The sequence below is a fragment of the Lissotriton vulgaris genome, chromosome 1_1, assembly GCF_964263255.1.
Source record: "Lissotriton vulgaris chromosome 1_1, aLisVul1.2, whole genome shotgun sequence".
Lineage (NCBI taxonomy): Eukaryota > Metazoa > Chordata > Amphibia > Caudata > Salamandridae > Lissotriton > Lissotriton vulgaris.
Genome location: NC_141685.1, coordinates 833,836,534 through 833,862,929, shown reverse-complemented (window position 1 = coordinate 833,862,929; position 26,396 = coordinate 833,836,534). Strand labels below are relative to the sequence as shown.

Genomic DNA, 26,396 nt, shown 5'->3' with positions numbered 1-26,396 from the left:
TGCCTTGAGGCATGTTTATCCACAAGGCATGCAGAGTAGCAAGATACCTTGCTGTGCTGCGCTGCATGACAGGGAAATGGAAAGAATGAGCCATATTTAACATTATATGGCACATTAACAACATTCTTCAACATTATTCAACATTCTTCGCATGCTCAAAAAAACATTTCGTTGGATCCCCACCGAAACTAGGAAAACGGTCACCCACGCCCTGGTCACGAGCCGGCTGGACTACGGAAACACCCTCTACGCCGGCACTACCGCTAAACTCCAGAAAAAACTCCAACGAATCCAAAACGCCTCAGCCAGGCTCATATTAGACATCCCGCGTAAAGAACATATCTCTGGTCACCTGAAAAACCTCCACTGGCTACCCGTCAATAAGACGATCACCTTCCGCCTCCTAACCCATGCACACAAAGCACTCTACGAAATCGGACCAGAATGCCTCAACACACGACTGTCCTTCTACTCCCCCTCCCGCCAGCTACGATCATCCAACCAAGCCCTTGCCACTGTACCCCGCATCAACAAAACCACCATGGGAGGTAGATCCTTCTCCTACCTGGCAGCTAAAACCTGGAACTCCCTTCCCACTCACCTTCGCCTTACTCAGAATCACCTAGCATTCAGAAAGCAACTTAAAACATGGATATTTGACAAGTAATTCCCCTCCCCTCCTCAAGCGCCTTGAGACCCTCTGGGTATGTAGAGCGCTATATAAATTCTTTGACTTGACTTGACTTGACTTTTCTCAGCACTGGCGCACAATGTGCTGCCTAGCACCAATGCAGGCACCCTTGCATCATGGTGCAAGGTTACCTGTGTTGTAAGCAGCACTGTTTTTGTGCAGGAACAACACCTTCCTGCACAAAAACAATCCCCTGAGGCATTTTCCTCTTTCTATATGTGCTGCAGAATGCAGCATATATAGAAAGAGGAAACAACAAGGAGAAATAAAGATATTTCTCCTCATTACGTCTCCTCTGGGAATACGTATCAGTTTTGATACATTCCAAGGTCTACCACTTACTGTAAATCAGGGAATGTGCCAAAATCAATGGGTGTTGCATGGGAACACCCATGCACCCCCCATGGAGTTCTTCCCGGGGGCAGAGTACAGGAATGCTGAGATTTGTGCTGCGTTGCGTAACTCCAGAGTTATCAAGCCACACGGGGCCATGCAAGATGGCATTGTGCGGCTTGATAAATCCCACTTAATATTTGCATCGCACATGCACCCCATTGCGAGGTGCAAGAGGGACACAACTACTTGATAATACGGCCCTTTGCGATTGTACTTTTTGAGTGTATTTGAAAAATGACAGTCTGTATTGGGCATAGACTTTAAATGTACACCCGAACACGAGCAACAAAATAAACAACATAATCATAAAAGTCAATAGCGCACATTAACTAATCTTATACACCACGCAGGGCAGCAAGCAAAGTTATTCCACTGCTTGTGTTAAAGGGAGAGAGCAGAAAAGCTTCATATTTGAAAAGATATGACACATTCTTGTTCTTTCCTTGTGCTGACACTCACTGTGGAGCTTAGCCTAGCCTGCATTACAGGCAGGATTGTTTTTGAACAGGAAGGGACACCAACAATCCTTAGAGGCATTTTCCTCTTCTTATGTGTGCTGCAGAATTCAGCACATGTTGAAGGGAGGAAATATTGCGGAGAAATAAAGATATATTCTCCTTGTTAAACCTCACTGGGGAAGGTGTGGCATTTTATGCATTCCTAGGTTTACTAGCTTCAGTAAATCTTGGAATGCACCAAAGTCCATGGGTGGATGCATGGGAACACTCATGCTCCACCCATCGATGCCTCCGAGCTTGTAATGTAATGGAACACAGCACATGCAGCTGCCTTGCATTGCATTTCTTTACAAAGCCACGTAAGGCGGAGCAAATTGCCCCTTGATTGGCTTTTTAAATATTACTGAAGCGTTGTGTTGTCCTTGCCTCACCTTGCATAAACGTTTCATAAATCTGTGCGTATTTACCAGGGGGAATCGCCACCAGAACGTCACTTTTAGTGATGTCCTGATGGCGATATCCCCTTCTCCTTATTTACAAAGCAGTGTTAGGTCACTTAACGTGACCTAACGCCGCCTTGTGAATAAGGCCCCTTTTCATGCTTCACTTAATATGAAAGGTGCATGCAATGAGTTTTGCAGTGGGCATTCCGCCGCCACACATATTGCTTTTTGACGCTGCCCCATATTTACAAGGCTGGGACAGCGTCAAAAACTAAGAGCAGGGAATACCTGGGCTTAGACTGGTGATACGAGGGGAAATTATTCATTTCTCCGTGTTTATTGCTCTTTCCATGTGTGCTGCCTTTTGAAGCAGACATAGAAAGAGCAAACCGCCTTTCAAAATTTGTAGGAAGGTGTCCCTTTCTGGACATAAACAATCACCCCTGCAGCGCAGGCACCCTTGCAACATGGCACACGGGTGCCTTCGGTGGCGCTTGGCAGCTTTATTAGCGCCAGCGCTAGGAGAAACACACGGGTGCACAGCATTTTTGTAAATACTGCACATCCCTGCATTTAAAAAATTTCAGAGCATGGAGTTAGCAATTTTGGGGTAACACAGCATTCCGACATTTTGTTGAAATATCTGCCCAAGTGTCAGCAATGGCAAATAAAACGTACTTTCAGTGATTGTTGACTAACTGACGTTAGCACCGTCTGCACATTACAGTTTGCGTCGCCCTTAACATGTTTCCATTACATTTTCGAAATCAGTTTTTTTCAAGAAACTTTGGAGACCCTGCTCTTTATAACATTGCTTTTAGTATGGAAGTCATTGCATTTTGCATTTCTTTCTTGCTGCGAAGGTTGGTTGTGCAATGAGGCACACTTGCTCTAAAAGGAATAGCTACTAATTAGTGAAGATACGTCTGCTAACATCAAATCTTTGAAGGAATGTATTTACATTTTTACAACAAGTGTTGGTTTAGTGACAAGGTTTTTGCTTTTACTATTGTGTAGGCTGCAGCAGACTAACAATGTAAATTCCATGTGTTACCTCCTTCCGATATAAAATAAGCCTGGTCAAAGCAAGTGGATGGGACAGTTGCACATTTGTGCATGCCTGTGTTCGAATGTATTACCATATTAAAACCATAAATCTTGGCTTTTCCCAGTGCTTGTTGATATTGGGAGGGTGGTGCCCTCTGTTGTGTCATAGGGGCGATGCTGAGCCCCTCCTGCTGTGGGTGCGATGGTGTGTGAACCTGGTGGCCCTTAAAAGATCACACGGAGCACGGGTATGCTGCCTGTGGCTCTCGTGTTCACACGCCAAGTGACGTCACATCTGCGGCAGCAGATTTATTAAACTAAGGTTACATGACCTGGGCCATACTATCTGGCCGCTATCCCATAGGGATACACACTGGCGCCCCTCCCTCTGGTACGAGATCGGCACGCCCTGCGGGGGTCACCCATTACATCATGAGTGCGATACAACATTCCTCCCTAAAAATAAAACGTCTCAAAATAACACTTCACAGATTCACTACATGGCAGGTTAACAACTCAAAGGTCCCCAAAGAAATTGGAACAGTCTTACGTGAAATAGTCCCTCAGCTTGTGAGCCGGTTCAGGGTTCTGTCGGTGTCAGTACTCGAAACTTCCACGCCCACTCGGCCCTTCCTCTGCATCACCACTCGGAGAGGTACCAGGCACCTCCGAGGGACCCCAGGCATCTTAGCGTCCACTGCAACCTAGGTGGCGTCGTCAGGATCCAGTTCCGCATTGTGGACTAGGCTCTGTTGGTCAGATTCGGTAGCTTCTTCTTGTCGGTCCTCTGCTGGCCAGACGCCTTTCTGGGGCATGCTTGAGCTCTCCAGGACATCAGACAACGACAATGCCCCTGAAGGTTGAAACCTCTTGAAGTGTGAAATGTTCCTGGTTACTGTTTCGCCACCTCTCCTGGCGATGACCAGGGTGCCTCTAACATGGACTATGAGGAAGGGATTTCGTTCATGAGGGAGATCAAACTTGCTGCTTATCATCCGATCCGTTAGTAGGACCAGGTCACCCCGTTCCAGCTGTTCCTGCCGGGCCCTCCAGCATTGACTGACTTGAGCATGCACCCGTCGCCTATGTGAATCTATCTGTTCAATGTTTGAAGGTGCCGGCATCACCGCGGGTGATGGGGATGGGATCAGTGACTACCCGACCCATAGACAGGTTCCCCGGGGCGAGTCCGTGGTGGTGTGAGGTGTCTGGGGGTAACTTTGCAAGAACGTGAAGAAATCTAGCTCCACTGGCTGTTGGCATTCATGGGCTTTGCGCACTACTTTGTTCGGAGTCCACATAAACCTTTCCACTTACCCAGTGGACTATGGCCAACGAGTGGTTATTCTCCTGTGCTTGATGTCCAGCAAGGTCAGGTAGGTGGCTATTTCCTGCCCCTGGAATGGAGGACTATTGTTGGTTTTCAGTTCCTGAAAGATGCCATGAGTCACCATCACCTTTTCTAGTTTCGGAATGACCTCCGTGGCACTCAGTGTGTTGATGATTTCCACCTCCAGGTATTTGGAAAGATCATCAATGGCCACTAGCGTGTTCATCCCATCCGAGAGGCTCCCGAAGTCAAGGCTGACACTCACATAGGGACGAGGGGCCATGGCTCTGTGATCACAGGAGCAGGCCGAGGAGCGTCCCTGGTCACCTGGCACAAATGGTACTCGCGGACTGTCGCCTCCACAAGCTCGTCCGTCAGCGGAAACCATACTTTCGTCTGCAGTCTTGATTTTGTTTTAGCCATTCCTTGGTGCGCGATGTGTGTGAGTTGGACTACTCGGGCTGTCAGAGCTGGCAGGATAACCAATCAAAGTCCCCACATCAGGCTCCCTGTAGCATTCTCCGTGAGTTCCTCTCGGATGTGATACAAGCTTTTCATGATACGTTGTGCATCTGTGGTGAATATTTTCCACTCTTCTCTGGCTCGGTGCCAGTTCCCTTGCTTCAATGCTTGTTTAGCTCTCTGCAGGCATTCATCTTTAGCTGTTTCTGGTCGCAGTGTGTCCATGGATAGTGGGAGGGGCCAGGAGCTTGGTGTGATGCAGCGGACGTACTCCTCCGTGTCAGCAGCATCTTCCTCCTCTTGGGTCGTGGCTGCTCTTGGATGGCGAGATAGATAGTCCGCTGGAACGCGGGATCCTGGCTGGTACTTCACTCAACAGTTGTAGTTCGAAGCTGCAGCATCCATTTCTCTATTCTGGGAGGGGGTTTCGACGAGGTACCTGAGAATAGAGGAAAGAGGGGTTTGTGGTCTGTGGCCACCAGGAACGACTTGCCGTACACGTCGAGATGGAAGTGGCGACACCCTGAGTGGATGGCGATAGCCTCTTTTTCTATCTGACAGTAGCGCTGCTCAGTATCGATAAGAGATCGGCTTGCAAAAGCTACTGGAGCCCAGTCCTCCTCGGCATGATGGCGATGCATCAACACTGCTCCCAACCCTTTCAAACCAGCATCCATTGCGACCAGTGTCTTCTTCTGTGGGTTAAAGAAGGTCAGGGTGGTGGCAGCCGACAGGGCCTCTTTGATATCCTGGAAGGCTTTGGCCTGTTCCTCATTCCATGTCCACGGGACTGAGTAATTTGTTAGCTCTCTCAGCGGTTGAGTGAAGGTCGTTTGGTCTCAAATTAACCGCCCACAATAATTTACCATGCAGAGAAAACTGCGGACTTCCGCTATGTTGGCAGGACCTGGTGTGTTCTAGATGTCGCAGGTTTGTCCGGGTTCGTATTCACCCCTTCCGCTGAGAATGTATAGCCAGAGAATTGGAGTTTCGTCTTGAGAAATTCACACTTTTCTGATGCAGCGTGAGTCCAGCATCTCGGATCCTCTGTAATACTTGAGTGATGCGGGAATTGTGTTCTGCGATGGTTTCGGCGTGGATCATGATATCATAACTTACATTAAGGACCCCGGAGATGTCCATAATCAGCTCTTGAATTACGTTTTGAAAGACTTCAGCTGCTCTGGATACCCCAAAGCTCAGGCGTGTGTACCTTCTGAGGCCGACGTGAGTGGAGAGCATTGTTATGTTTCTTGAGGCCTGATCGAGGACTAGCTGATGGTATCCGGATCTTAAATCGAGCTTTGAAAACCAGCAGGCCCCGGATATTTCTCCGATCAAGTCATCAATAGTGAGGGTGATGTGGCGCTCCCTTTTGATGGCGGCATTGGGTAGCCTCATGTCTACGCATATTCTCACGGCTGCAGGTTGTTTGGACTTCTGGGTGACGACAATCAGGGACACCATTGGTGTGGGTCCCATCACCTTTTCAATTATGCCAGCTTGCTCTAGCTTGATCAGCTCTTCTTCAACTAGTGGGCGCAGGTGAAACGCCACTCGTCAAGGACGCAGGGCCACGGGTTTCACTGTGGGGTCTATGTGGAGGTGTATTTCTTTCCTTTGAATTTTCCAATTCCTTAAAATACTGGTGCAAACTCTGCCAGGATGTGCTGAATGGATTCCAGGTGGATCCCAAACACAAAAGTCACTATTCCTAGGTCCTCCGCTGCTCAGCATCCTAACAGTATTCCCTGTTCATCTTATTTATTTGCTTGTAAAGCGCCTGAGTCAATTCCCGAAGGGATATCTCTGCGCTGTTGCTAGCAGTTTAGGGCAGATTACTCCAAGGGTGAGAGCTGAAGGGGGGAGTGAGTACTATGGCCTGGTAAAAAGGTAAGTTTTCAGTTTTTTTCTGAACAGTACTAAATTGCTGATCTGTTTCAGTTCGGTGGGCAGGGAGTTCCATAGTATGGGTCCTTTATAAGACAGGGCTCGACCTCCCTGTCTAGCTCTTCTTATCTTTGGAACTTGTAGCAACAGATGGTTACTAGAGCGGAGTGTGCGTCTAGGGAAGTATGGTATGAATTTTTCTCGTAAGTATTTGGGACTGGTACCATACAGGCATCTGTGTATGATGTTACAGAATTTGAAATTGATGCGCTGCTTCACAGGAAGCCAATGGAGTTGGTGCAGTAGGGGGCGGGAGGGCGTTCTGGGGGGGGCGTTGAGGGCCAATCTTGCTGCTGTATTTTGGACAACCTGAAGTTTGTTTATTTGTTCTTCATTCGCCGATAGGTATAGTCCGTTGCAGTAGTCCATTCTGCCTATGATTAAAGTTTGGATAAGGGTCTTTCTGTAGTTGTCTGGCAGAAAAAAAAAAAAAAAAAGCCTACCTTTAATCTGACCCACTTATTCATCAGGAGCCCGTCCCCTCTAGCGCCAAGAAACCTATCCGGTGAACGTTGCGCTTTACAAATACTTTTTAACATAACATAACATAACATAACAGAAAAGGAAAGACACGTCTTAGAAGCCCTACCACGTGGATGCAGGCACCTGCCACCTGAGTGGTGTGTTCCTTGAGCAGGAGTGCTTGGTCCAGCTTAACACCAAGGTTTTTTGCTATGGGCTTGGGGTTGGGGACCGGGCCTAGCTCCAGAGGCCACCAATCTGGTGACCAGAGGTGGGTCGCCCCTCCAAACAGCATGACCTCTGTTTTCGTCACGTTGCATTGAAGAAAGTTTTTTGCCATCCAATGTGCTATCGTTCTCATCCCATTAGCAAATGATGAAAGAATTGCCGGTGTGAGAGTTGAGAAGGGAAACAGAAGTTGGGTGTTGTCAGCGTATGACACCGGAGTGAATCCAAAGGATCTTATCATATTTGCTAAGGGGGCCACATAAATGTTGAAAAGCGTGGGGCTAAGGCATGAGCCCTGTGGCACACCCTTAGTAAGCACTCTAGATGGAGAGGAGTGAGAGCCTAGTCTGACTCCTTGGGTGCGATCGGAAAGAAAACTTTTTAGCCATGAGAGAGCCGTGCCTCCTATTGCCACATCACTCAGTCTTTCAAGGAGGAGTTCATGTGATACCGTGTCGAAAGCAGCGGATAAATCTAACAGCACTAGAATCACGGATTCCCCCCTGTCCAGTGACATCCTGATGTTGTCGGTCACGGAGAGGAGGGCTGATTCAGTGCTGTGATTGGGCCTGAAACCATCCTCAGTTACATATACCGTGGTGGTGATGGAACTGGTTCCATAGATCACCTTTGTCTCGAATTTGCCTTCAGAGGCTTGTCCTGGCCTTAGGCCAAGACGGTGATCATCATGGACTGCAGTGGGGGCGCTGGCTGTATGGTTTCGTACAAAGCTGCTGACATGATGTTTATTGTGGCTCTGGTGTCCAAAACGGCTGTGACGCCATGTTGCCCACTTGGATGTGACTTTAGGGTAGCCGCCTGAGTTTTCTAGTTGCCGCTTCGATCATGTGCACTTTGTGTACCATCCTTTCCTCCTCTTCCTCATCATCCATGTCACTTGTTTCCCTGCTTCCTTCCGGGACTAGGTTGTCTAACAGTCTGGGTTTCCTAAACCCCTTTGAGCGGCAAGTGATTTATCTTTCCGCATCCAGCACATCGCTTGCCTTTCACTGGGCATTCAGCCGCCTTGTGAGGTGCTCCTCCACAATTGCCACAGTTTCGCTGGTTCCATGGTGGAGCACTCGCCGGTTCTTTCTTGTTGAGTCGTGTACCAGTTGTCGTTACCACATTTACTGGTTCCACCTTGACGGGTGACTGCAGCACCAACTCCATGTGAGCTGCTCTGGCTTTAAATAATTCCTAGGTGTGCCCCATTGTCAAGTTGTCAGTTAATGATTTCCCTGACTCCTCTAGAACTCTTTCTTGGAGTTTTGCCGATGCACAGCCCTGGATAATTTGCCCTCTTATCTCCTCCGTCTCATCCCGAAATCCATACATAGATGCTAGGTTTTTGAGTCTGGCATGAACGTGTCAAGTGACTCTTCAGGCAGTTGTCAAGCCTGGCAAAAGATGAACCACTCGCAGTCCTGATTGGCCAGAGGCTCGAAGTGTATGGTGAGGGCATTAATGAGTGGGTGGAGGGTCTTGGACGTGGCCTCAGCAAATGTTTTTGTTATTCTATGAATATCTTTCCCCCCAAGATGGAGTAGCAGGGCCCTCTTCCGATCCTTGTGGACCTTAGTGGCCTCAAAGAATAGTAGGTGTTGCTCCACCCTTTCTTTCCACTTGGGTGCTTGGATATGGCAGGCGCCTGGTTTGTTGCACACCAGGGCACCCCCTTGTGGTCACACCAACGTCTCCCTACTCGGCAGGGACTTCCGCTGTCACGTGGATTGAGCAGGAATCACCATGCGCTTCCTCAGGGCCCGTGCAGATGACTGTGCAGGCAGCTGTGGTACCATAGGCACGCTGGAGGCCAGGAAGGCACAACCCGCATGTGCGTTGGTGGAGACAGTGAGTGGGGCCGTGGTGAGGCGTGCAGCCAACAGGGGCCATCTATGGGTAGAAAGCTCACCGTAGGGGGTGCAGAGTGTTCCCATGACGTCTTCACTCCCTGCGGGAGGTCGGTGCTGGGTTGTTCAGAAGCACCTGTGATGTAAATGGGTGCATGATTAATGATATGTATCTTGCATATGGGATGTTGCTACATGCATGCAGGCTTGCATTCCCTGACTGGCTTTAGGAATAACTTTCACTTGACAAGTCTGGCTGTGTGTGGCTATCCGGGAATTGTGGTCACAATACAAGTCCCACAATGCAAAAGGGCATTTCAAGTGTGCATGGTCTGCATTACTGGGGTTATCCAATAGCTAGCTCTGGAGTCATGGGCATTGTTAGGGGACGGGGTCGCAGTCGCATGGCACTTACCTTGGTATTGTTGGGTGGGTCGGGAGGAGTCCAGCCGGGTGACCCCCACGCAGGCTGCAAGATTGAGGGTGTCCTCCACAAGGTCTTCCAGTGGAGTGTTGGGTGCAACAGTGGGGTCTCCTCCTCCGGTGGCAAGTCGCTCCCCCAGCCTCTCAGCGATGCGTTCTTTGGTCGTACCACCTCTTTTTTAGATCATCGATGGAGCGCTGGGTCACTCCGACTGAGATCACCTTTGCGTGGATGCGCAGCCAAATGCGCCTCTTGTCCGCTTCAGGCACCCTCCGGGACTCCTTTCCAAACAGGCGATCATTGGTCCTTTTAGACTCCCTCAATGAGGTACTCCATTTCCTGCTCTGAGAATTTTATATTTCTCTTTCTGCCTGGTGCACTGCTCCCTGCTGCTTCCTGGGACATTTTCAGTTGTTCTTTGTGTCCTGGTGTGGTGCTGCAGGTAGTCTGTTGTGGAGCTCTGGGCTGTGCTGCTTCCACTCTCAGGCTCTGTGTTCTGAATGAGGGAGGGAACTGCCTACTTCCTGGTTGTGATGTCATCATTGTGCTTGAAATGCGACTTGCCGTTTTTGCGATCTCGCAATTAGCGAGATCGCAATTTGCGATTTGGTATTTGCGAGTTCGCAATTTTTACATGGAAAATGGGCGATTCTGCTAATTTTATGCGATTTTGCAAAAATCGCAATCGGCAATTGCGGCCGATTCCGATTCGCTTTTTTAACTCGCTTTTCTTGATGCATCCCATTCTGCGAATTCTAAATTGCAATTCGGTATTTTTCGCAATTTAGAATTCATAGAATATGGGCTTGATGCATCTGGGGGTATGTTTGATAATGTTACACTCAATTACACCAACCCAGAGGGGAAGTAACCATGAAAGACAACTCCTACTCAAAGTAGAGACATCGATTTTAAAATTCAAAACATTAAAAACTGCATGATTGTGCTTGAAGAAATAGAGACCTTGGGAAATAATATTTTGGTTACTTATGCCTATTTTTATTGAATACTGGTCTACCTAACACCAATTATAAGAAGGAATTCAACCTGGGAAATTCAGCATAAAGAAGTAGTTAATGCATATCAAATAACTGGCCTTGTTAATGCACCATTGACTTTTATAAAACCCAGCAGTCCTGGGCACCGCCACTCCCATGCAGATAGAGCGTTTATTGCTAGTCCACTGAAAAGGAAGAATCGATACACCATCATTAACAAGCGAAACATGTGGGATGCCACGTCACATCCAGATGTGAAAACAATTTCAATTAAAAGAAGCATTCCTTCATGCATCTTGTAGATCACTTCAGAGGTATGAGAGATATACACCCCCAAACAATGAGAGCACAAGGATATCAGGCCACTTCCTAGTGGAAATATTATTAACGAAAAGAAAAAGAAGCAACCAAAAAAACCTTGAAAGTACAAGGGCTCCACAATTGACACCTGATCAAGCATGACATGAGCTGGGAAACTTAACAAATATGGACAAAGCTGACAGGTCTGATAATGTACTAGGGGACTTGTTTAGTAATAGATGAGTGACCTTGTTTGTGTTGATCAGCTGTTACTATGAACAAGCATTGGCATAGCCAATAGGTCTCGCCTTTCTGTCCTTTAAGTGTTCATTCATGCAACAGTAAATGTTGTTGCAGTAAGGATATTGTGCTGCATAATTAAATACTTATAAGTTCCCAAAGGTGAAACCTATTGGCTTTTCCAATGAGTTTTTTTTCATTCCACTTAATGCCCTGTTACAACTATCATGAAAAGCCATGGCTCTTAACTTGTGTACTGTGAATGGTTTAGTTTGAAAAGAACAGCTTAGTGAAAAAGTGTATATTAAACGTAATAAACGTACTGCTTAAAGCGCTCCTGCATGGGTCAAACATGGGTCTTGCGTATCATTTCCCTTAGGTGCTGTCAATTTGATGCTCTGCAACACATGTTTAAAACTAGATGACTGCTAGTCTTTAGCACAAGAAAAGTATAAAAATAACCAACCTTAAACTGAGAAAAAGCAGAACCCCATAATTAGAGTATAACAAAACGGACTAGTCTCCCTTACTTTTATTAGAAGAGTTCTTAGCAACTCTAATTTAGATTAATGTTTGTAATGTGCTTATTAGCAAAATGTTGATGTTGTCATGAAATTAAAATATTTTTAACCCATCTCGGATCCAGATTTTTAGAAGTGGCACAGTGACTCAGTGTGTAGACTGTTCCTCAGACAAAGATACGCTTGCCAGGCTTGATGCCTAGCTTAGAATACATATTGCACTAGAAACAAACAGCCACAAGAGTTGATACAAAGTAACCGCTCTTGTGATACGACCATGAGCAACTTGACCATGTAAATTGCATTATGACAGTTTGTCCTGATGTAGCTGGTAATACGCCTTCTCGGGTCCGAATGGTACACGTTTCAGTTAGAGGCAGGGGAATGCATTGCAATCGATTGGTGATTAACCCCTTGCATGCTGCGAGATTCTGCGCCTGTGCGGCACATTCCGATCGCGGCTGCGGTCATGACGGCCGGGAGCAGTCATCAGCACATGAGCACTGTGTGCCATGACTGCTCCCGGCCGTCATCAGCATGCAAGGGGTTAAGCAGTTTCCCGCAATGTTTTGGTCTTGCAGCCTTGGTACCGATGCCATCAGGAGGCAAAAAGATTGGCATTGAGGTTTCTATATTTCTGCGTGGCCTGAAGTAGCGGTTTGCCTAGTAGAAGGACGTGGTTTCTGAAATTGGTACTTGTGGTTTTGTTTAGTTATTGTTGTAATAAGTTTACTCAAAATTAATTAAAAAAATTAAAATATATAGGAAGGTGTAGGATTGGCAGGCTCCAAGAATATGATCGCAGTTTAATAACCCTGAAAGCAAAGCATGTTTCTCTGCAGTCAATCTTGAATTTAAAACAGACTGTTACTGGGCCAGGCCTGTTTTTGTCTGTCCCTGATTGCTGCATCAGGAAGGTCTTTCTCTTGATTGTGCCCGTATTGGTGCGCCAGTGCCTCCTGCTGTGAGAAACATCACTTTACACAAAGGCTATGTCTGTAGGTCAGCCTGAGAGGCACTTGCAGGGGAACCAAGTCATCCTGGTGTGTGCTCAACATAAATAACATCAATGTAGTCTCACAGAAAGGTGAAAAGAATATGTTCCGCCTACAATTATGTAATTTCATAATACAACAACCACCTAAGTGGTTCAAGGCATGCCAGGAACAGTGCTTGACAACACATGAATAAAGAAAATACCTACGAGCTAGAGGTGCAAAACTATTGGTGTGCACAGAAAACAACCATTCTAAACTCTACCTGTTTCACGGAGCTAGTACAGTATCTTGACTGAATACAGACCACAGACAACCCCCCCCCCCCCCATCCCTCCCTCCTCAGCTCTGAAAATGTACACGGTGCCGACGCCGTGTGTTTCCAAGGTGTCTCTTTGCCACTGGCCACTGTGATTTAGGCAGAGCACCTTGAAGTGTCTGAAACGTTGGATGTCAGCCCTATGCAAAATACGCTGCTTACATAAAACCATCAAAGTGTCTAATTGCACATGAAGGCAGCCAGCATAATGCCAATGACCACGACTGAACAGAGAGTAAATATAATAAAAACAAGGGCGAACATGTGCCTCAAGCAAAGTATAAACTGTAAACAGTCCCAAAGGCTGTGTGCAGCTGCGCAGAATTGCAAAGCATAACAGGCTTAAAAATGTCATTTTATCAAAGTATACATAAAATAAAAATGTGTTGTTGTGCTAGAGCCATAAAGCACAAGCTTTACATGCATTCAGTGCTGCGGGTGTTGAGAGAAGCAGAACGAACATCGGACACAGCGTTTGTGGTCGAAATATTTGATAAATGTAGCAAAAAAAGTGATGATTACAGAATATACCGGTGTGCACAGGCAGGGCTAAAAAGCAAGTTATTAGGGTAATAAAAACATGCCAACGTGCCCAAAGAATGACAAGAACACAACGCACGAGTAAGAATGTAAAACGTGCAATATTGCAGTAGAAGCAAAAAGGAAGACTGAGGATAAGATAAAAACAAGCACCAGAAAATGTCCACTGTCTGAGTAGCATTGGCTTAGTCCGGAGTTAGGAATAACAAACTAACGAGGAGGGAGGGGGGGAAAGGGAGGGGGAGAAGGGAGGGGGGTAGTGGGAACAGACAGCAAGGGGGTGGAGGAGCATGATTCACACACTGGAAGGCATAATGAGCCATTACAGAAAGGCAGATGGCGGCTGGCGCGTGCAAGTGAGCGTGCACGCAAGCTTTAGGCCACCAGAAGCCTGTGGCAGCACTTTAAGAACCCATACACTAAATGTCTGCAGAGCAGTGGATGCGCTTCCTCAGCGAGACCTAAAAAAGGCCCATTGTGAAGCAACATCTTGGTTTACAACAATATGTAGCTAGGAATAGGTGTGCTGTTGCTGAACAGGCGGTGTTAGCTGAGTTAAGCTGTACTCTCAAAGAGGATTGTTATGGAAAGGAGTTAGAAGTAGAAGTTTACATTGTAACAGGCAAACTTAAAAACCATGCACAATGAAATATTGGATAGTAGTTACATTTGACAAAGGTCTAGTATTTTTGTTGCATCTTTAACAAGGCTAAAAGTATTTACTCTGTGAACAAAAATGCCATACATCCAGCAACATATTATCATGACAGCAAATCAGTGCACAAGGGTGCTTAGTATTTAGCACTGCATCTTTATGAAAAGCTAAGTCATCCATGAAACATGCACTTTCCCAACCAAAATCCCACACATCTTCAAATAAAATGTCGTTGTCTGTCAGCAAAGTAAATTGATCACAGAACACACGTTGGATCTTAGTCACAACCGTCATTTCATGGTACTTCTGCAATCTAACAAAAGGACTACTTGATGTCCCATCACCAAAGCCTAATGTGGACATTAATGGGACTGTTCAACTATTCATTAAATACCTTGGCCTAGATGGTCTGCTCATACCGGCAAGCAACCTATGAAAGACACATGACAACTAGTGGTTGAAGGGGATGTCCCAAATAACTCTCTCTGTACTAATTCTTATTTAACTTTTTGGATAATTGATGACATATGGTTGTCGCAGAGCTATGGCTGCCTGTGACAAGTCCTACAAATGTAGCTGTTTGGGTTCCCATCACAACAGTGACACATCTCGGTTAGCAGTGTGCACAATATTAACCAGAAGCAAACAAGGTCTCCTTGGCAAGGAGGATGCTTCCTACGTACCTCGTTCCCAAGACATTACCCCATAGCTAACAGGAAGCAGTGTGACTAGATTTCTGGGTTTCTCACTTAAATGGACTACTTTTTACCCAATTCTGTGAGAAACACTCATGGTCAGGATGTGAAACCTTGGGTAAAATTTGCCCTTTAAGCATTCTACTTTATCGTATTGTGTGGTAGACCTTGTGATGGTCTTATCAAGCCTACTCTGTGATTGGGTTGGTGCCCAGAGCTGCAGGATGGTCATTGTTTCATAGAAAAGGAAAACAATACAATGGTAGCCCTGATGTCACCTCCAAACCTGCTCAACCTTATCTTTTACCTGAGGCTACATCCAGCGCCTCTCTCTCTCTTTCACTCCATAGTTTCTCACTTTATTAAATGCTTGCCGTAATAGGAAAAGATAAATGGTACATTGCATGGCCTGAAGGTGTTCACTAGTAGACGGTTTATTGCCCGCGAGACCGTTCCCTTGAAAGCTTCTCTTTTGCCATCTTCTGTTGAACTAGTTGCTAGCACAGTCCCAAGGTCACTCTGTGTGCCTGATTAGAAGTGTCCTGTTAAATTTAGATCCCTGCGCGATCGCAGTTAAAAGTGGTGCAATATATATCGCATTCCGGTAGCACCAGACAAAGATCACACCCTTTTGTAAATTTTACCAGATAAATGGACCGGAATTTATCAACCGGAAGCTTCCCAGTAAGTACAGGGAAAAGTAGGAATGCACCAAAATGTGCATGAAAATATGATGATTACCACTTCTAATGAATCCCAAAGATCTTGCTTTTGGCGTTTTGCCATATGCAATAATTACATTATCCCATCTGACAGGGCCTCCTTTAATCAGGGCTTGAGAGGCAAGTTTATCACAGCCACAGCGAATGCCACAGTTTCTGGATTCCTGAACCAAAACCAGCATGGGAGCAATGAAGGAGTCGATCTGACATTTACTGTGGGGCGCATTCAGGCACCAATCTTAGCTCGCCCCCTTTGACCCAAATGTACTATGATTCTGCATCTGCGTTACATCAGTTTTGTGGTGCAGCCCCAACATAAATGATTTTTTAAAATTTAGTAAGCCACACAAAGCCAATCTGTGTAGTTTAGTAAATATAAATTAACACAACATAGCGCATAGCGGTACCATTCATTACTTTGCATCGAGTGGGCATTACATGAGTGGAACACGGAGTTCGCATGCATCCACACTTGTATTTTATTGCAATCCCAGATTTAAAAGACTTCTAAACCTGGGCGTGTGCCAAAATGGTGCACCTGCCCAGCAGAGATGGGCAAATACCTTTATTCCTCTTCGTTACGCCCTCTTTCTCTGTGTGCTGCATTCTGCCTAATAATAGGTGCGGGTTCCTGCACAAAAATCAGTTCTGCCCATAACACAGGGATGCAAGGGTGCCTGCATTGACGTTAGGCAGCGCACAGTGCACCAGCACAGGGAGAGAGAAGACATGCTCCTAGTCTTTGTAAATATGGAGCTTTTCTACTCTCCCCCTTTCAAGTTCCCATGCTGCTCTGCATGAAATAATAGTAAAAGTGCCCCTTGGCTTTAAACTTCACCCAACTTGCACACACAACAGTGAAACATGTAGGATGATTCTGCCTAGGAATTGCAAATATCCTATATATATTTCTTAATTGAAAATGTAAAAAAAAAAAAATGACAAAACACGAACCGGTGACTGATCCACGTTTCCCCTTAAAAATAATTATTGGACCTATTACATGTGGGAAAGCTTTATTTGCTTTTGAATTAAAACTATTGGGCACACGATATTCGATCTAGTACACTGCAGCGTTTACACATAAAAGGCCATATCCAGTCAGATTTCACAGAATGGAGAGGAGGACAGACACCATGCTCGTTGTGTGGAAAGGAACGTTGTATGATAATGCACACATAATAAACATTTCCGAGAGGAAGAGCAGGGAAAATGAACAGAAATGAAAGGGTTTCAAGGAGGTCCAGGACCAGAGATGGAAATACCCGGCATGCAAGGCAAAGATGGTGACAAACACCACAATGATGGAGATGCGGTACGAATGGCAAGAAGTTATACATCCACGAAATTGAGAGAAAGGGAAGCTCTACTGTTCAGTGGAAGAGAAAATGGAACCTAGACTGCCTAGCCATGGAAAAAAGGTCAGAAAAAATCAGAGTAGAAAAGTCAGGGTGAGACAAAGAATCGCCACCAAAGAAGGGGAAGAAAAAAAGATGAAGGCGGCAGGGATACAACACAGAGGAGAAAGGGATATTGTAGGTAAAAAATAAGAAAGCCCAACTAATGGATGTGAGATAGGAACGACAACTGAGAAAAACTGTTCTGCAATGTGTGTTTTCTAAACAAAAAGAACAGAGGGGCATGCATACACATCGCATTGATGTGTCAGTTGCTGCAGACCTCTCAGATCCCCTATTCCATCTACTGTGGCAAAGTCATAACGAGAGTGGACATAAACACCTTGCAAGTGCAGTCCTGATATTAGGACCATCAGATATACTGGGGGCCCGAGAGGTCAGCCTTGGAGGCGAGTAGAGTGAATAGGGGTGCCTCTAAAAGAAACAGACAATTCACAGTGCAAACGGCACACTAGTAGAAAGACTATATTTAAGTGTATCCCGGTGCAAGGGAGCAACAAAGATTTAAACCCCCTGTCTCTGAAGACGAAATAATTCTCTGATGTTCTTCAGAATCTAAGCTTATACTCTCTAGCCAGGATTGAATATATGCATTCTACCACATGAAACTGGACATCTGTGGATTTTTAGAATCTCCCAAATATTTTTGTCGCTGAAGTCAGGGGAAAAATCTTCACCAATTCATTTCCTGTGTGGACTAAATTAATTTCCCTCATGATATCCACAAGAGATCCCTCAGATGGAAAGGTTGCTGTAGCATGGACACCATCATCTTCAGCGGTTGGGTCACTTGGTGGACTTGTGTGGTCAGTGTAATGTTGGCTTGTGTGCCAGGTCTGGACTAACCTTTGGTATGAAGAAGCCTTGGATCTCGGTGTCGCGGTAAGTCATGTGTGGCACTCCCAAGGGAACCACATCACCAATACGCTGGACTTCGTGTATCACTGCGTTGGTGTAAGGCATCTTCGCCTGGTCTTCCATTACAGGACTCCTACTACGCCCAATCACACGATCAATCTCATCCTGAACCCTGCCTGAACACAAAACACAAAGTTTAGTAACATAAAATAAACATTTTAAACTTGATATAAAATATGCTCTGATATGTATCTTGCAGAAGGGAAGAGATGAAAATTAAAGAGCGATGGAAGGTGTCGAAGGGGAATAAAAGGTGATGCTGTGGCTTGATGGGTGCTTCTATTTAGAGATATAAAGGCACGTCATTCCCCAGGAATAAATCCCTTTCATGTGTAAGAGGCACAGGGCCTGGCTACTCCAATGTGCAGTCTCTGGATCGAAATGAATGCATAAGTAAACATTGCATATGACATAATTAAATGTTATTATATATCACAGTATTAGGAAATATCGGAGTATGGCCATGTTTACGTCCTTTCTTGTTCTGCAACATCTAACCACAATGTTACATTGAATAACTTTGCTTTACAATTTATTAAAGATACACAATCCTATGTATATTAATTAAAGTTCCGTTATCAATATATTCAGTTGTTCAAATTAAGTATTTAATTCAATTCAGTTGGATGAGTTTGCTGAAGGCACTTTGTCAAGCAGGGAAAAACAGTATTTCAAGGTCATTGGCATTCTGATGGAATTTATGTCCAGGCTAGAATCTCTGGTCAATGAAGCTTAGAAGCAACATCAACACAAAGCCTTCTGAATCTAAGTTTGCTTCTACTGGCCTAAGCAGTAGACTACCAAATCCATGAGAGACCAGAGTTATCCTAGCTATTCGGCTACTCTGAAATGTTCCCAGTAGGATGCTGGCTTAAGGAGCTGCTTTCATATGTGGATGGGCTGCCATGGCCCATTCATGTCCCTAGGAACCCATTTTAGTTGTGGACTCCTACAGCACGTGACTGGTTTGAACAGATTTGTCCGCGCTGATGTTGCTTTCCATTGTGTCTCTGGAGAAGGACATCTGTGAGAAGGTGGGTCAAGTGAAGCAAAGGGCACTGTGCAATAGCTGGGTTCGGGCTGTCTAACTGGAATCAGAGAAATAAGGGGCCTGGTGATGACAGCTATGTAAATGTAAATTGATACTTGTATAGCGCACTACTCACCCGCAAGGGTCTCAGGGCGCTTGTACGAATACCGCTGTGGAACCCATCCTGGCTTTCCCTGTGAGGTGTCCACTCTTGGGCACCCCCAAGGTGGAGGCCAGGCATCCTTAGCGTTGTGGGGGCCGTTGTGGAGATTAAGCAAGCTATCGCCCAGAGTTGCAGAGTGGGACTTCATGATTGGAATAGGCACCGAGGCGAGAACTATCAGGTCCGTGGAATTTTGAGCCCAAGACCCACTGAGGCAGGGAATTGAACCCTGGTCCCGGGCCAGACCTCTGCATCAGGGTCTGCCGCTCTAACCATTGAGCCACACTTCTCCATAGCTTTCCTGTGTGAAGTACACACAACATACTCTGTATGCCAAACATCCCCAGCACAAAATAAGCTATCAGACGAAGGGGTATTGTTCCCCTATAACACACTGTGAGAAATTGCATTGATGGTTGAGGGGTGGTGTGAGCCCTCCTCAAGCAGAAGCCACAATCCTTGTCTGGGTGAACCACTAAATTAACTTGTGCTTAACCCTCGGGTAGTTTGGCACAAAAACAGTCAGGCTTACCTTAGAGGCAACTTGTAAAGTATTTTCTGCAGCACACTAACAGTAATAAAGTGTAAACACAACACGAGAAATCCCACACCAAATTAGAACAATTGAGTAAAATGTAATAAATTATTTGACACCAAAATGACAAAAATCCAACCAGTAGAACCGGAGATATGTAATTTCAAAGATTTAAGTTGGTATAGCGCGTAAAAGCACAAAGCACCACTAGCTGTCATCTGGATGTGCTAGATTGGGGAAAAGCATGAATTTAGGTAAATCACGATGGGCCACAGGCAGGATACAGGGACCAAATTAATCCTGATGAAAAAGCTACCTTCTCAAAGAGTCCAGTTCACAGTGGCTGCGAGGAGCAGGGAGAGCATCAAGGATGCTCGTCACTGTAGTGGAAGCAGGCTGGGCGACACAACAGTCATTCCTGTAACGTGAAGATTGCTGACGGTCGTGACTGGAGCTTCCTGTTGCCAGTCACCGCAGGCTGCAAATGCTATAGCGCGAAGTGCAGATGTTGCATTGCCGGTTGTTGTTGGCCGTTTGTGTAGCACTGTCTGGTTCACTGGAGCTTCACTATGGCAGTCATCGTGAGCAGCAAGATCTTGCCATGAACGGGCCTAAACATTGGTTACAAAGAGCCCAAAACTTCAGGATTTTTCCTTTTCTTCCAATAAGAGCTAAACTGGTGCCACACCATGGGTTCAGGACCTGCAAGGCACCTATTGGGGACCGGGAACTCACTCCAGCAGAAGCCAGCATGGCTTAGGTAGTTCCAGGTAAGCCCAGTGCAGTAGGTCAGTTGGGCAGCTGCAGGGAGGCCTCTGGAGCTAACTGGGTCCTAATAGGAGGTCAATCAACTGATCCTTGGAGTGGATGAAGGAGGAAGGTCTAGTCTTCCTTCTCAGATAGCAGGGCAGGCCTCAAGTAGCAGGGCAATCCTCTGGCAGCAAAGCAGTCCTTCTTCTGTAGTATCCACAGGTCCAGGAGTATACCGAAGAGTTCGTCTGAGGGTCCAATATTTATACCTGCTGCAATTTGAAGTGGGAGAAACTTCTACATCCCCCCCATCTGGTTCTGGGATTTCCTTTCTCCCTGCCCTGATTCCAGGATGTCTAGAGTCAAAACAGGCTAGTGTGAAGTTCTTTGTGTGTGTGCTGAGGCAGCTCCTTTGAAGTGCAAATGCGGTAGGTGACAGTTCCGCCCCTCCAGCCAGGTCAGGGTTGCCCATCCTGCCAACACTCAGCATCCCTTTGTGTTACTGTCTGGGTGGAATATACAAAAGCCAACTGCCAACTACACCTAGTCATGTTTCTAAGGATACAGATGCAGGCACCAAATGGTTGGGATAGGAAAATACCAACTTTCTAAAAGTGTAATTTTCAGAATTATGACTTAAAATCTGACTTTACCTTTAAAGATGGGTTTAGATTTCTATTCATTGGAGACCAAACATGACATTTCACCTACTCCCAAACAGAAGTTATAACCTATTAAATGTAATAAGGTGGCAAATGTTGTTCTATGAGTGAGGTAGGCCTTACAGTAATAAAAATGAACGTTAGATTTTTACACTACCAGGACAAGTAAAAGAAAGAAATGCTTGCTAAACTTTTTTAATAAAATGCACCGTGGTCTATGTGCTGTTTAGGGCCTAACCTAGAAGTGACTTCCATACTAATATAATAAAGAGAGAGCGCAAACCTTTGAGGCGGCTAATCTCAGGAACCACAGCACCAATCACAACACCCAATACAGCGTTGGAAAGGGCAGTTGCAGCAGAAGGACATAGGCTATGCAGATGCCCACCATATCCATTTAAAAGGTAAATGAACCGTGCCAGCAAAGTAGTTCCTTGTGGGCGTGTCTGCGTTGTGCTGTGGGCTTGTGCTGGGGGCGTGACAAACGCTGGGGGCGTGTGGTACGTTCGCCCTTCATGCTGTCGCAGGGTTTCCGTTCTCTCACAGAACTGTGCACAGAGACCTAGAACCTGGGTGAGTTAGGGTGACCCACAACTCACCTTTGTTTCAGAAATCCCCTTACCTAGCTAGCTACAGTGTCGCATCGGTAGTAATTACTTCCCAATGACTTAGACAATCCAGAACATGAACTTAGAATACCTCAGGTATCGTGGAACACATGAACACTCTTTCGTTATATAATCATTACAAACCGAAACTGGGAGGCAGAGAACACACGTGCAAGTTTGAAATGTTTATTTTTCAATGCAACATTCTCAAACGCAGTATCTTATATAATATCAACATACATATTATAAAAATCAGAGTTAGCAGCATAGTCACTAATCCATAATAAGCAAAAGGTGATAGCATGTTATGATGCAGAGATCTATATAATTCTGTATCACCTATATTTCGCGCACCCTAATTAGCATATTATATTATATCTAAGAAGGTCTCATCTGTGTTCTTAGCAGGGCGGACCCATACCTCTAATTCTCAGTAGAAGGAGATCACATCAACCGCTACCAGCTCTCAGCATGCGAAGCATCAAGTGTGTTGATTCATTCCCTGTAACTGTATCTTAAACCCACGTGGAGCCATAATTTGGCACAAACATTATTGGTGTTATGACTAACGTGGTGCGAGGATCAGGCCTACAGCAACCTTGTGTTAGGTTATTCTGAGAGTGTGCAGTTCTCAGTGTGCAGACAGTTGTACCAAGTGTACCAAGCACGACTGATATCAGTGCAATAACATATTATTCTCAAATAAACACATCTTTCGTCTAGGTTAAAAGCTGCAATAACAATTAGGTGTCGTGTGCAAAACCGAAGCAGAAAGAAAATATGGCGTTTAAACATTTAATAAGCACATGCTAACTTAACACAATATATAGAAACGTAGTAACCATATGACACCTCCCCAATGATCCGAGGACGGTTAAAAAAGAAAAATATAAGCCAATACTCTATGAGAGGCAAGACATGAAAGCAGAGTTCAATGATATTGAGCCAAGCTAAATGTATGTAAATGTATGTAAAATTTAAAAACACAAAAATGTATGTATGAATGCCTATAGTGGCCACACAAAACATAAAAAGTCGAACTTGAGGCCTAATTTCAATTAACAGGCCTAGAACATATGAAAAAATCGAATGTTCGTATTGAAAAAGGCACCATTCAGAATTACTAAAAAGTCACGTGCCAGATGGAAGTATTCAGAGTCATTCCTCGTTGAATGAATATGCAAAATAGGTAGCTACAGCTTCCAACATGAAATCACTGCCATCATCCGAAAACAGTTCAGCCATCCAATTACGCAATGGGAAAGAACATACGTGCTCCTCCAACACTGATTCCTCTAGCAACATCAGAGGACAACTCAGTGGGTTCTCGAGAACGCTCTGTGCCAGAAAGTCATGCGCCGCTGCGAATATGTCCCACTGACCCATTAGTCCATGCATCGCTGCTACAGCCATAACCCTTTCGCCAGAACAGACCAACTCGTGAGCCACTACGGGGTACATCAGCTGATCAAAGTTGACGTCAGGAGAAGTCGGTAAACAGAGACACAAATCAATGGCCCAGTCGAAATCACAGCTCAGGCAATGAAACACAGGCTGGACACAGGTAAAATAGGAAAATCTGAAGGATAATCCAAAAGCCGTGCTTAATGTCGCAAGCGGCAAGGATCCATAGTAATCAAGCATCCGGTTGCGAAACTGCATCAGTAGGGGCTGTGCATTTCCTTGTGCATGAAGGGCATCCATGTTTTATAAAATAAAATATCACCAGAACGCCTGCAGCCAAAGCCAGCAAAACAGGAAATCCGCCAAACAGGCTAGCAAATATAGAATGAAAGAACGCAGGGATAATACCAAATACTTTTTCAAATGTAGTCACGAGACCACTACTAACCATTTTAAAAAAATGAGCCAGGCCCGTTGTGGAGGAGGCATTAAAGATCTGATGAACCAGCTCGCAAAAATGAAACGGCAAATCAGTACTTAAAAGTGCTTGTACTTCTGTGCGTGTGTTTGCTATGTGAAGGACATAAGTTTCGCGTGCAGAGCTCAGGGCCACCTGTTTTTGAGACAAAAGGGCTCTTATACGGCCTAAACCATTGAACTCAGCTCTCAAGGTTGGTATCCTCGGCCAAATTAAAACTTCTGAATTCCCATGCGTGGGTGGATACAACACATTCTTGCAGCAAACCACCCTCTCTGACACGGTAACCACATATGCGATACCGGCCTCTAACCCACAACAAAATTCGTTATTCAAAAGTAAATAACTACCGTTGGACAACAGAGTGAACGTGGGAACTATTGCAGGAACTGGTGTCCCTTTCAAAACACAGGCCAAATTAGGTTTGTCCTGATTACAAGAACCATGCAACTGGATGTGTCTGCATATTAGTGAGCGGTCAGGCGACTGTGTACATTCTTCACCATTCAGATTCACTTCATTTCACTCCTTAAGGCATCTGTAAGTGTATGGTAAAGACCATGTCTCATGGAGGAAAGCACTGCCTAATGGTTCATATCGCCCAATGGCTATATATTTCATACAATTTGTAAATTTATACAAAGCAAAAGGTAATGTTATAACACCATGAATAAGCCACGTCGCAGCAGTCACTTCAGCCACAGAAAATGGCAGGGATTCTAATTTTTCAATATGCAACATAGAAAATGTTGCATCTCTCATTGATAGCATGCGCTGTTTTTCAGTCAGATTAAACGGGGCAAATAATGATGAGACGTTCATAAAAGTCCATGGCACTCGACCAGACTTAAGAGTCTGTAGTGTCCACGCAAATTGCATCACAGAACGCAATTGATTCTGACCATGATATAACACGGACACCTCATCATGTACAATGTCAACAACAGAAGACACAATATTATTTAACGTGTAAATTCGGGAAGAAAGAGTGTTAATGCTGTTATCTACAACTGCAAGCACCTTCTCTAAATTTGCTTGATCAATAGCTCTCAGGCGTTTAGCAGCCTCAACCTGGGTAACTTTCCAAATTTCATTGTAAATCGCATACAGCCATCGTTTAGATCTACCTTTAGCCGGGCCTTTTATAAAATCATTCAAATCCACATTATCATTTAATAGAGACAGATGCATTTTAACTGCAGCTAAAGTGGAATGCTGTAACCAATTCTGACACAGCTTCCCCACAGAATAAGTAGTGACAGTATGGTCTTTTTCAAAACGGGGATCGAGTCTGACTTTTGTGAACCCCTTAGCCAAACCCAGAAAACGGCGTTGGCAAGAATCAGCATTTCTATGCCACACCAGCCAACCCTTCGAATCCAAACTGGATATATTAAAGGACGAATTGTGTATTAGAGTTTGCAACTCATGAATGGACAAATCAGTAAAATTACCCCAACCTGTATATTCCTCCAAATCTGGGATGGTCGGTGTATTCAATTTTTTAGAAGTAGCCAATCCAAAGCATGTTGTTTGGAAAATGGATGAATTTAAAAACAACATGTGATTCGGGATGAGACATGCACGGTGCAAAGCCTCAGTGCCTTGTACCTGCCAATCTTTGGTACCCCAAATCGATTTAAGGTCAATTGTTCCTTTCCAAAACTCGTAGCCATCTACAGCCAACCTGTCTAGAAAGGACTTCGAATACAGCAATTTTGTATCGGTAAGTCTAACTTTGGACATGGACATTTGTGTCGTTTTAAAATAAAATGACTCGGGATTAGATTGATTAAATTCTGTAAAATAGGTGTATTTTTTCAGAAACGTATTGGAACTGCCCCCAAATGGAGTAGGGCAATGTTCCCATTGTGTATAATTAACAGCAACCCTCCTGGAGTTTGTTTTATGTAAAAAATGATTACCATAGTGTTGAAAACAAAACAAATCACCATAATTAATAGAATCTGTGTACAGATCCTCAACATCGAAGGCAGCATAATACTTTAAATCAGAGAATAATGCTTCTACGGCCAGAATATCCCAATCATCAGAGCGTATATTCTGTTTAATTACATCTCCCATGTTTACTCTAAGCACATTTGGAACATTAATCACTTCAGTAGGCCCATGTATCTGAAACCTAACCGCATCCCACACAATCCCATCAAGGACAGGCCAAGCAGTAATGTTAACTGTATTTAAGTTTCGTTTCAGTCTGTGCGCAGAATGTGAAGAGGAAAGAGGGGCCAATGTTCCATTAAGGTACCGAACTCCTGTTCTTTCTTTAACGTAGTGACCATCAATCAGGCGGAAAAAATAAAACACTAAATCAATTGACATAAAAAGATAGAATGAAAATAGAATCAACCAAATGTATGTCCAAGGTGGAATTAAAAAATGTTTTTTGAACAACGTGGCATATCTTGCAATGTTTGTGGGTTTCCGAAACAGAGTCAAAAGAGAATCTGGACTGGCCTGCCAAACGGGTCTGTAAATCAGGCATCGATAAATCAGCAGGATAAGTGTAGTTTAGCTCATCAATGTTAGTATCAGGAATAGTATTTAATAAAGGACTGGAAATGGCAGGCATCTCGAGGGGCACCTCCTGTTCTGCACCAGATGTAATAGCCAGCACAGAGTGCCTCACAATGGAAGGACAGGATACAGCCGGTGTCATGCTATGAAGAATCGGCCACCC

The 26,396-nt window shown here is 45.0% G+C and overlaps 1 protein-coding gene across 2 annotated transcripts in view; it reads right to left on the bottom strand.

Moving 5' to 3' along the window:
- LOC147747972 (cytochrome P450 2D4-like) overlaps positions 1–26,396 on the bottom strand; it is a 179,475-nt gene that overhangs the window by 8,559 nt on the left and 144,520 nt on the right. For both annotated transcript variants that reach the window (XM_086957408.1, XM_086957417.1), the window contains exon 7: positions 17,994–18,181. In XM_086957408.1, the coding sequence (XP_086813534.1) occupies positions 17,994–18,181 (188 nt within the window). The remainder of the gene's footprint in view (positions 1–17,993; positions 18,182–26,396) is intronic.